This window comes from Sorex fumeus, unplaced genomic scaffold (genome assembly GCF_029834395.1).
Source record: "Sorex fumeus unplaced genomic scaffold, SorFum_2.1 ptg000044l, whole genome shotgun sequence".
NCBI lineage: Eukaryota > Metazoa > Chordata > Mammalia > Eulipotyphla > Soricidae > Sorex > Sorex fumeus.
The window spans coordinates 15,866,972-15,878,840 of record NW_026606101.1 but is presented as its reverse complement, the minus strand read 5'-3'; the positions used below and the strand labels follow the sequence as shown (position 1 = coordinate 15,878,840).

General features: G+C 45.0%; 1 protein-coding gene across 1 annotated transcript; it reads left to right on the top strand.

Annotated features, from left to right (window-relative positions):
• The first annotated feature begins 903 nt into the window (after window positions 1-903).
• LOC130030320 (signal-regulatory protein beta-1-like) lies at window positions 904-8,538 on the top strand. Its single transcript, XM_056121567.1, has 4 exons — window positions 904-1,297; window positions 4,655-4,975; window positions 5,520-5,822; window positions 8,324-8,538. Exons 1-4 carry the CDS (start codon window positions 904-906, stop codon window positions 8,536-8,538), a joined length of 1,233 nt encoding a protein of 410 aa, XP_055977542.1.
• Window positions 8,539-11,869: the final 3,331 nt, after the last annotated feature.

Below are 11,869 nucleotides of genomic sequence, written 5' to 3'. Positions count from 1 at the left end.
CAGCACCACACATTTTTAGGACTTTCCAACAACCTAAGCAAAAATTGTGTACCCCAAATAGATCCTCCTATCTTCCTGCTCCCTGAGTTCCAAGGTGTTTTTTCCTCTATAAATGAGCCCATTTTAGGTACATTATATATGTGGGGAAATACTTCTCTTTTACGTTTGATTAATTTCATTTAACATGATATTTATTTAAGGTTCATTTGTCTTATAGGCTGGATCAGAATTGCATTAATGAGTAGGGTTGCAAATATTTCATTTTCTACACATACTAGATTTTGTTCGTTCATTCATCTGTTGAGGAAATATTATATTGCTCTAAGACAATAAGCTTTTGATAATTATCACAGCAGACTAATGAAACCAATATATAATGATCAAGCAATTAAAACAGTATAAATCTCAGGGACATGATACCATGTTCAGCTCCCAAGAAACTTCCATGTATACATTGGGATTTGCACCTTCCTCTCAGTACTTTGGGTGAGGGGCAGAAACCACCAGGAGCATCTGGGGAAGACAAGGATGGATTTACTGAGGCACTGATAGATCAGGGATATCCCACTGGCACCACTGTCCCTCTGCTTACACTCATTAGTCAGAAAAGTCTTATAGCTCCTCATAATACAAAGGACAAAAGGTCCAACACTTTCGGAGGGAAGAACCAGAGAGTTGCTAATTCCAGACAATCCAGGGAAAGCAACTAAACTACCCTCTATGCCATGTCCTTAAGCTTCTGGTTCCTAGATTCCTCCTTTTTGCATACCATTCACACTTTGGAGGTTGATGGTGGGGCAACATAAGATTCACACCATGTGCTGAACTCATCTTGATGAATATTCAGTCACTGGTGTAGGTTGCTGACAGAGAGTGGGGAAACCTACCTTGTTAGTAACAAGGATGAGTGAAGAGCTGCTTGTGTTTCCCTCAGGAGTGGCCGGGAAGGATGTGGAACTGCAAGTGATCCAACCTGACAAGTTCATGTCGGTGGCTGTGGGAGAGACAGTCATTCTGCGCTGCTCCCTGACCTCCCTGTTTCCTGTGGGCCCTGTCAAGTGGGTCCGGGAGATACTGGGTGTCCGGGAGGATATCTATAGCTTTGCAAGCAAAGTCCACAGCTCCCGAGTGACCAATGTTTCAGATACCACCAAGAGAGACAACCTGGACTTTTCCATTCGCATTTGTGACATCAGCCCAGCTGACACAGGCACCTACTACTGTGTGAAGTTCCGGATGGGGAATGTGGAAAGTGTGGAGTTCAAGTCTGGGCCAGGCACCTGGGTCACCGTGAGTGGTGAGTGCTCTGAGGGGGCAGGGGGTCCGTTGTCCTGCTGGGTGGCCATAGTCAGTCAGGCCAACCTCACTTCTGAGAGCAAGAACTAAGACCAGGTGAGGAGCTGGTGCTTGTCCTTGGATCTGCTTCACAGTCCACTTCACCTGCCTTAGAGATCAAAGATGTTGAAGTCACTGAGTTCTGAAGATGGCACCTTAGGGGAACACTCTGAGGACTGTTCTCAATGTGGAGCATCTTCTCTTTCCTCAGTACCCACTGTGTACCCAGCTCTGCTCTGGGCATAGCGGAAACAGGGGTCATCACAATGACCAAAGACTTTTCTCCAAAATCACTGAATCCTATTCCTTCTAACAGGTTCCAGCAATCGGGCTGCATTTGATTCTTTTTGAGAAACATTAGTGACAAAAGGTGATAAGAGGCACATGCTCTGTTCAGTCTGACAGTCTGACAGTCACCAGGACTTCTCAATTTCAGGAGGGTTGTCAGGAAACTCTCCAATGGTTCAGAGAAAGATCACTCAGTCATTGAAAGCTCTGAGCAGAGTAGGTAACCCTGGAAAGTCTGAGCCAGGTAAAATTCCTCAGTCAGGTGACAAGGTGACTGATAAAACGATGGGAAGTCATGAGACAATGTTTAGAGTACTTAGTCTTTTCATCTCCAAAATGGCAATAATAATTGACTCCTTTTAGGAGAGTTGAAAGGATCTGAGATGCCATTTCCCAGGAGCACTGAGTAGTCCACCAAACCAGGGGCTCGACAAAGGTTCTGTGAATCAGCTTCCTTTTGCACATCAGTCTCCTTACACACAGAAGATGATTAATCCACCAACCTTGTGGGAAGGTGTGAGATTCAATAAGCCTGGTGAGAGAACAGATGAGTATTGGGAACTAAGGGTTAAGTTAGACAGGATGAGGAAGGAGACTTGGGGGCCAGTAAAACAGGACCGTGTGATGAGAACGCTGGTGCCAACTTACATGAAACAGCATTGAGGCATGGTCCTGTATGTACTCCATCTTGGCCTGACTGCCTTGGTATGAGAAACAAACCCATAGAAAGAGCTTACAAGAAAGGTATTTACCCTGAGCTGCCTAAGGTATGAAGTTTAGCTTAGAACTAGCTTGGATTAGAGTAGGTCTTCTGAGAGCAGTTGTGCTTGTAATAAAAAATCCTATCCCTATGCTAAACCCCCAGTTCTGGTTTCTTGGTGTAAAGCAATAAATGCGATCTGCAGAGTACCAATGAGGCTAGAGTCCAAAGGATGTTATCCCTGTGACCCCACTCCACGCTCATTTCTGTCTTGTTTCTTAATCCAGAGAGCCTGGCAAGCTACGGAGAATATTCAGTATGCCAAACACAGTAACAAGAAGTCTCACAATGGAGATGTTACTGGGCCCGCTCGAGCAAATCGATGAACAACGGGAGGACAGTGTTTGTTTTGTTTTCTTAATCCATGGTAGCACCCTCTTAATGGGGGCTGCTCCACAGAATATGAGCAGTGATGCTGTCATCCCAAAGCTGTGGATATATCAGTGTCTGCAATCCTCCATTTCCCTGTCAGTGAAGTGGTGGCTTTAGTTAAGTCTGTGACAAGCAGAGAGCAGTACAGTGTTCTGTGGAAGTATCACTAGAGTCACTGAGCCCCAGAGGAGACCCTGGAAGAACCGCCTGCCTGGGCTCTTGTCCCTGTTCTGCCTCCTTGTCTGTGTGATCTCAGATCTGTCACTCCACATGGGGCCAAGGTCCTTTTTGTTTTGTTTTGTTTTCTTTTTGGAGGGAAGATGAAAGGGAGGGAAGGAGAGAGGAAAGGAGGGAGGAGGGAGGGAGAGACTAAGTGGAGGTGAGGGAGAAAGCAGGGAGGGAGAGTGGAGGGAACTAGGGAGAGAGTAACAGAGGGTTGGAAGGAGAGAGGAATGGAGAGTGGAGTGAGGGAGTGAGAGTATCTGTTCAGGTTCACAGCTAGGGCAGGACTTGGGGGTCTGGTGTCTGTGCAGGGAGGTCAGAGAGAGCAGAAATGGCTGTAGTGTTGAGGCTGGGGACAAGGAGAGGGAAGAAGTCCAGGGGAGAGGGGTGGCAGGACCCCAGAAGACTTGGTGAGAAGTGTAGTCTGCACCTTGCTGGCTCCCTGCAGCCAAGTCTACAGAGTGCGAGTTCCTTGGGAGCTGGAGGCATGACGAGGTTGTGGAGGCCAGTTGGAAACCTGGGCTGCTCAAAACCCGGCTTCAGAAACATGGGTAAAGGCAGAGACCCTTGACTATGACTGTGCAACTCTGCAGTCTATAACGAGGAATTGTTTTGTAGCCCTAGTAGCATTGGGCTTGGGTCCGGCAGAGATGAAGGGTGTGATGAAAACTGCTGAGAACTGACAGGATGCACGAAGCTGGGAGGACGGACAGACGTTCCATAACTGGGCGACAGGAACAGTGCCAGGGTCCTCCTCTGTCAGCAGTGCTCCCTCCTCACTCCACAAAAGCATGCACCGGGAAGTGACCACTGGGAAGTGCTCAAGCTCTGTGAGATGAGGAAGGTTACTGCCTGTAAGCCAGGATGTGCTGAAAACAGTGGTTGTCCTAGGTGCCACACTCTCCCTGTACTCACTGTGTCCAAATGCTCCTTCTGTAGCCAAACCTGTTACTGAGGTCTCAGGCACCAGGATGAGGGCCCCACCCAGGCACACAGTGAGATTAACCTGCAAGTCCCATGACTTCTCCCCGAGAAAAATCAGCCTGTGGTGGTTCAATAACGGAAACGCACTCTCGGTCTCCCGGACCAGTGTGGACCCCATTTGGAGAACACCTCCTAGTGACTCCAGCACAGCCAGGGTGCCGCTGACCTTGGGGAATGTGCATTCCCAGGTCATCTGTGAGGTCACCCACGTCACCCTTCCCAGGGGCTCTCCTCTCCGTGGGATGGCCAGCTTGGCTGGGACCATCTGAAGTAGATATCCTCACTCCAGCCCCCACCTCTTATCTCCTGCTCCTCCACCCCTGAGTTTTGTTCTGCTGTTCTGGAGTCTAATTCCCATCCTATAACCATACCAGCTGGCTCCTGGTGAACTCCTCTGCCCACCTGGAGAAGGTGGTGTTCACATGCCAGGTGGAGCACGATGGGCAGCCAGCACTCACCATATCACACACCCTGGGCTCAAACGAACAACTTGGTAAGGGTACAAAACTACTGATCTAAATCATCAGACTTAGCTTTCTTTTGATGTTAAATATTGTACTCATACTGATTGTACAGACTTTTAGAAATTTCTGCCTTCATCATGCATTCCAAGAAGAACCAGTAGGATGAGGTTGGTTTGTCCTTAGTGCACACTCTCCCTGTGCTCACTGTGTCTAAATGCTCCTTTTGTAGCCAAACCTTCTCATCCAGAGATCTTTGGCCCTACAAAGAGGGTCCCACGCGGGCACACAGTGAGCTTCACCTGCAAGTCCGATGGCTTTTTCCCCAGAAACATCAGCCTGCAGTGGTTCAAAAATAGGAACACACTCTTGGCCTTCCATACTATTGTGGAACAACAGAGGGAGAGCACCTCCTACAGCATCTCCAGCACAGCCAGGGTGCCACTGACCTCAAGGGACGTGCACTCCCAGGTCATCTGTGAGGTCAACCACGTCTTCCTGCGTGGGGGCCCTCCTCTCCGAGCAATGGTCAACTTGTCTGAGATCATCCGAGGTAGACACCCTCACCCCAACCCCTGCATTTCCTTGACCGCTTCTGCCCCCTGAGTTTTGTTCTACTGTTCTGGAATCTATTCCTATCCACCCTTCCTGATTGCCAGCATGCTAGATGTGCCCACCAAACATGCCTCTTTCCATGGCAAAACTACCTGTATTCGCACACTGTACAGAATATCTCATTTATTTTATGAAAAGCAACTAAAATTCCTAATTACCTAATATCAACCACCCCCGTGTGCATTCTTTATTTCACTTTTTGGTGACATTATTATGTTCACACTGCATGCAAGAGACTTTGCTTATTCCAATTGTTTCTTCCCTAGTAGAAGCTGTGCCTGACGCCTACTCTGTGTGAGATACTGTGCTATTGGTTTCATTCTTGTGCAAAGAGCTCTCCCAGTGTGAGCTCCTATCTAGCTCTGTGTGCCTGGGAATGTTGGGGTGAATCTCTGCTGTGTATTGGGACTTAAGCACTAAATCCTAGGTCCTGTGACTTGTCTCTCCCCCCGAGATCAGAGCTTCTCCCTGGGCTTTTTCAGTTCCACCCACGCTGGAGGTCTCCCAGTTCCCCACGGTGGGCAACCAGGTGAACCTCACCTGCCAAGTGAAGAAGTTCTACCCCCAGAACCTACAGCTGACCTGGCTGGAGAATGGAAACGTGTCCCGGGCAGAAACGGCTTCCCTCCTCCTAGAGAACAAGGACGGGACCTTTAACCGGACCAGCTGGCTCCTGGTAAACTATTCTGCCCACCAGAAGAACGTGGCCTTCACCTGCCAGGTGAAGCATGATGGGCAACCAGCGCTCACCAAATCACACACCCTGGGCTCAAATGAACAACCTGGTAAGGGTACAAAACTACTGATCTAACTTCCTTTTGATCTTAAATATAATAATCATACTGATTGTACAGACCTTTAGAAATCTCTGCCTCCATCATGCATTTCAAGAAGAACCACTATGATGAGGTTGGTGCCAGGTGTTGGACATAAATAAATCTTGAGAAATAAAATGGGGAGAGACCGAGATATACTACAGTGAGTAACTGCTTGACTTACATTCAACTGATTCGTGTTTGATCTCCGAAAACCCAAATGGCACCCCCCAAGCTATCTAGGAATGACCCTTAACTGCAGATCAGGTGTAAGTTGTGAGCAGAGACAGGTATGGACAAGCCAATAAACAAATAAAGTGGGGAAGAAGGAAGGTCATAATTCATGAGTCCTGCCTCCCACTTGATTCTCCTCACAGCGATTCCCTTCACCATCCAACTCAGCTCATCTCCCTCCTGTTTTCTAACCCTGGTGAGACTTGATTCCATCCCAGACTTCCATTTGTTTCATCTGTTTTGTAAGATCACCCAATCACACTGGGACCTTCTGTCTGTGCAGACACAGAGGAAACCCTGCATAGTTGAGACCCATTGGTCGCCTGCATGTGGTGATTGGAATCAAGGATTTCCTGTGTCCTCTAGTTTGTAACAATGGAACTGCAATCATCATCAACATTCTGCACGGTTACCACTGGAAATTACTTTCCATCTACAATCTCCTTTCTGCTTAAACCATCCCCTGAGTTTAGATTTTTACAGAAGAGATTTGGGGAGCAATGAGGGAAGGATGATTTAAGACTTCCTACTTTAAGCCAGGTGATCGGAATAAAATAAACCAGGCCCATGAGTCCTAAGGCAGAAACCACTGCCCTTGACACCTGATATGTGATTGTTGATGTGCTTCCCCATGATGGCATCATTCAAGGGCTATCAGTGTCTCTTTATGTGAATAAATGCATTTCATTTCTCCCTCACGTAACATGAGGCAGATCCAATAAGGTATTTTGGAGAACTTTCTGAAATAAACACACACACACACACACACACACACACACACAGGCACACAGGCACACAAATATACTTTCAAAGACCCAGCATCATTCCAGGATGTTCTCTAGTGTTGTCTTCATCCTCTGGTCAGGCGAATGAGCAAATTTCCTTAAAGAAGATGCACACAAAAGTTACTTGGTTATTCCCATAGGATTAGAGTCCTTTTTGTATGTCCAGCTAGAATTATAGCCCATAATTATGTTGTCTTATTATTGTTTTCCATTTTCACTGCAGTACCATATTTACAATGCAGTTAATGATATATTGTTCCATCACCCACCACCAGAGTAGAAACTTATTCCCACCAATTTGCCAAGAAATCCTTCCATCCTCCTCCCTTTCTCCTACATAGGACAGTTCTATGGACCAAGTATTTATTAACGTTTTTTTTGGTGCATTTTGGGTCACACCCAGCAATGCACAAGGGCTACTCCTGGCTCTGCACTTAGGAGTCACTCCTAGCGGTGCTCAGGGGAACATATGGGATTCTGGAAATCAAACCCGGGTCAGCCGCGTGAAAAGCAAACACCCTACCTGCTGTGCTATCACTCTAGCCCCTTTATTAACTTTTTTTTAAAATGTTTATTAGTGAGACACCATGAGGTACAGTTGTAGACTTACAAATTTTTGTGCTTGGGTTTCAATTATACAATGATCAAATACCTATCCCTCCACCAGTGCCCATTTCCCACCACACGGAACCCAGTATCCCTCCCAAATCACATCCCCCCCCCCATCCCACCCTGCCTCTGTGGCAGGGCACTCCCTTTTGTTCTCTCTCTCCTATTGGGTGTTGTGGTTTACATACTAGTGGTACTACATGGAAAGTATCGTGTTAAGCGAAATGACTCAGAAAGAGAGGGATAGACATAGAAAGATTGCATTCATCTGGGGAACATAAAGCAACAAAATAGGAGACTAACACCCAAGAATGGCCGAGATTAGTATCAGGAATTTTACTCCATGGCTTGGAGGCCAGCTACACATGCTAAGGGAAAAGGGAGCTCAGATAGAGAAGGGAGCACCAAATAAAAGGTGTTGGGAGGATCTTCCCAGGATCGGAGAAGCATGCCAAAAGTAGACTATAGACCAAACATGATTGTCAGCCATTGCCTCTTTATTAACTTTTTAATAGAACATTTATAGTAATAAAACTTAATATCATCATTTAAAAATTTTAAACAATGTAAAGTAGTGACACATCAATCACTTTGTGTTTGTTTGGGGCCACGTCCAACAATGCTCCTACTTACCCTGGAGGAGCTCAGGACACCACAGGAGGTGCCAGGATCAAACCTTGGTGGCTGTGTGAAATGCAAGAGAAAATGCGTAAGTGTATGAAGAAAGAGTGCTGAATAGAAATAGATGTGGGATGCCATTTATATTTGTTTTACTTTGTGAACCATCTTCTGTTTACCTCAAAGCTAAATGTTTCTACTGCTTGATTCATTCCTCCTCCACAGGATTGGAAAGGAGACATGTATGCTGTCCCATTTTTCAGGTAGAAACTAGGGGTACCAGTACCAGCCCTCTGGATAGGCCACTGGATCAGATCCCTGGATCCCACTGTGGCACTACTTCCCTTGTAATCCCTCTAAAAATGCCTCCTCTGACCTTGGGAAAGTTTCCAAGTCATTCCCAACTCAAGAAGTTAGATACACCCAACTGTTTCCATTAGGTTGCCAAGTAGACATAAACCAGGTGTCAAGAACTGTGCTGGGTAGTTTCAAGTACTTTATTATTCATATCTCAAGTAAAGCAACTATAATTGAGCTCCTCTATGTACACAGAGATTCCTATACTTTAGAACAGTTACTATTTTCTTGTTACATTTCAGGGACATTATTGTGGACTTCACATTTTTATCCTGATAGGCGAAAACATTCCTTAATCACCTTGCTAAGGCCTAAGCATTGTGCTAGTGACTCTTTCAATAAGCAGATTCCCTCAGCGTGAGCTCACTTTGTCTAACAATTTCTGTCTCCTTGGTTTGTCCTTTGCTGTGGAATTGCCTAAGTGATGGAGGGAGCTCTTCCCTTATGATCTGTCTGCTCACAGGTCAGAGCTTGAACCCTGTGCAGTTTCAGACCCACCCACTATGGAGACTTTTCAATCCCCCATGCCTGGGACCCCATTGAGAAGATTCACATTCTAGTCTGAGGATCAATTCTGTAGATTAAATAAGGAATTTTGATATCTGACTATGCTTTCTCTTGACTCTCCTTCAATGAGGACAACCTTGGAAGTTTAGCCTGTGAGTGATGAAATAAAGAATCTTTTATGGGGGGGAGGGAGGAATCACAGTGGAGATTCTCAGAGGTCACTTCATCATCTGTACTCAGGAATTATTCCTAGTGGTACTTGGACAACCATATGGAATTCCAGGAATCAAACGCAGGTTGGCTACATGCAAGCAAACACCATACTCCCTGGTCTATGGCTCTTCCCCAATATTAGGGAACTCTTTACCTTGATTTCTTAATTGATCCTGAACCAGGACAGCAGTGAAGTTCAAAAGTTTCAGCATAGTTTCAGCACTGGCATCACAGATGGAAGAACTAGAGTTGCCTGAGACTTCTCTATAGCTCCTTTAAGTAAACTCTTGTGCATTGATTTCCAGGACCATCCCACATACATTTCATCCTGGGATTCTTCTTTTGTAACAAGGTGCTGTTGGTGATTGCTGTGTCTGGCATTTACCTCTACAAGAAGTTGAGCATGTGACTGTAAGTTGTTGGGGAATGTTGGGGTGGAGATCGCTCTATCAAGGGAAAAGTCAACAGAGGGGGCCAGTCTGCAAATCACACATGACCAGGACCTATGTGAAGTTAAGAAACATTAAAACACTGCTCTCAAAACTTTCGCGCAGTGGTGGATTTTTCTAATAGATTCTCAACATCCAAGAAACAGATGAGTCCTTGGGATAAGACTGAATTAAGAGTGTTCAGAGATTACCAGAGTTCTAGGCACAGGAGAAGGGGGATAAATAAGGAGCAACTGCATGAAGGGTATCTTTTTCTAGAATATTTTATCATGGAGACATTAGACAAGGAATTCTCATGGAGACTAATTTTTAGAAATCTATTATCAGTTGCTCTGAGGAATTTTTATCTTCTCAAAACCTTTTTTGTTTTTTTGGCATTTTGGGTCATGCGTGGCGATACACAGGGTTACTCCTGGCTCTGCACTAAGGAATCACTCCTGGTGGTGCTCAGGGGACCATATGGGATGCTGGGAATTGAACCTGGGTCGGCTGCATGCAAGGCAAATGCCCTACCCACTGTGCTATCTCTCCAGCCCCTCGAAACCTTTTCTGACAGGGTGGGAGTGATGAAAAATATCATCAAAACCTAGGAGACTTTTGATGTGCAGGGCCTTCTCTCAGGAGATGCCCATATTTCCAGGAAAGGTACTTCAGAAGGAGAGCAGCACCAGGACTCACACAGTGAAGTATTCCTTAAATAAACAGATACTGAAGTGTGAACTGTTTCCCACAGCTATTTCCTCAAATCCTGCTGTTACCACCTCAGTCTCTGCTGCCACCTTCCCTTTCTGAGTGGTGTGACCAAAAGAAAATGGGATGAAAAGAAGCTTCAGAATCTGCTTTAAATGCATTCCGTCTTCTGAGACATCCACAAGACCCTGACACTCTTCTTCCATTCAGATGCCCCAGTTTGGGGATTTCATCCACACTTTGAAGCAATGTTCATGGGAGCAAACTCAGAGAACTGATTCCTGATATCAGTCTTGAATATGAGAAAGAATCACTAGAATGTTAAAAAACAAGACAGATCTTTGCATCTCAGAATATTGTTCATTCACTGCACTGGGGTGGCCCTGATGCACAGTCAAGAGTTATCTGACCTGGTTTTCTTAATCCTCAAATTGTTGAGGTTCTCTATTGATAATTAAACATTACGTCTATAATTATCATTGTTTTTATGTTAATTATTTTTATTGTAATTTTAAGTGACAATAAATATGCTTTATTTTGTACAATTTGAATTTCACTGAGCGAAATCCAAATTATCCACAAGATTCAATGCCACTAGAATTTTCCTAATATTTCACTTAGAATATTTTTTCTCCTCCAACATCATCTTTATTGCATCTGATATACATTTTTTAAAAATTTTTATTAGTGAATCTGCACTGCACTGTCCTCCTGTTGTTCATCAATTTGCTCGAGTGGGCCCAGTAATGTCTCCATTGTGAGACTTTGTTGTTACTGTGTTTAGCATATCAAATATGTCAGGAGTAGCTTGCCAGGCTTTGCCGTGCAGGTGAGATACTCTAGGTAGCTTGTTGAGCTCTCCGAGAGTGACAGAGGAATCGAACTCCAGTTGCCTGGATAGGCCGTGCACAAGGCAAATGCCCTACCCACTGTGCTATCGCTCCAGTCCCATTAGTGAATCACCGTGATATATTTTTTAATATATTTTTATTTTTATTTAATTTTTATAATGCACTGCTATTTATTCAGCCATTGATTATGCTGATTGAATTGGATGTGAACTCCTTTATGTACTTTTTAATCAAATCACCATGAGATAGAGCATTACAAATTTACTCAGCATGTGTTTCAGTTATACAATGTTCCAATACCCATCCCTTCACCAGTGTAATTTCCCAGCACCCAGTGTCCCCAGTTTTCTTCCTACCCCTTCATGTAACCCCCACCCCAACCTACCACTATGGCAGGTAACTCTCTTCTCTTTCTCTTTCTCTCTCTCATTTTAATCGTTATATTTGAATACAGATGCTGAAAGATTATCACATATATTCCTTTGTCTGCTTTTAAGACTTAGTTCTTGTCCAGATGATTATTTCCAGTTAAAGTCATAATGGATCCTCCTCCTCTATCTCAACTACCATCCATCTTCCACACCTTTAACCAACCATTCATCAGTCCTCCTGGCCCGTTTTCCCTGGCAATGGGTTTTAGTGTCATACTGGCTTTCTTTAAATCCCACAAATGAATGCAACCATTCTATATCTGTCCCTCTCCT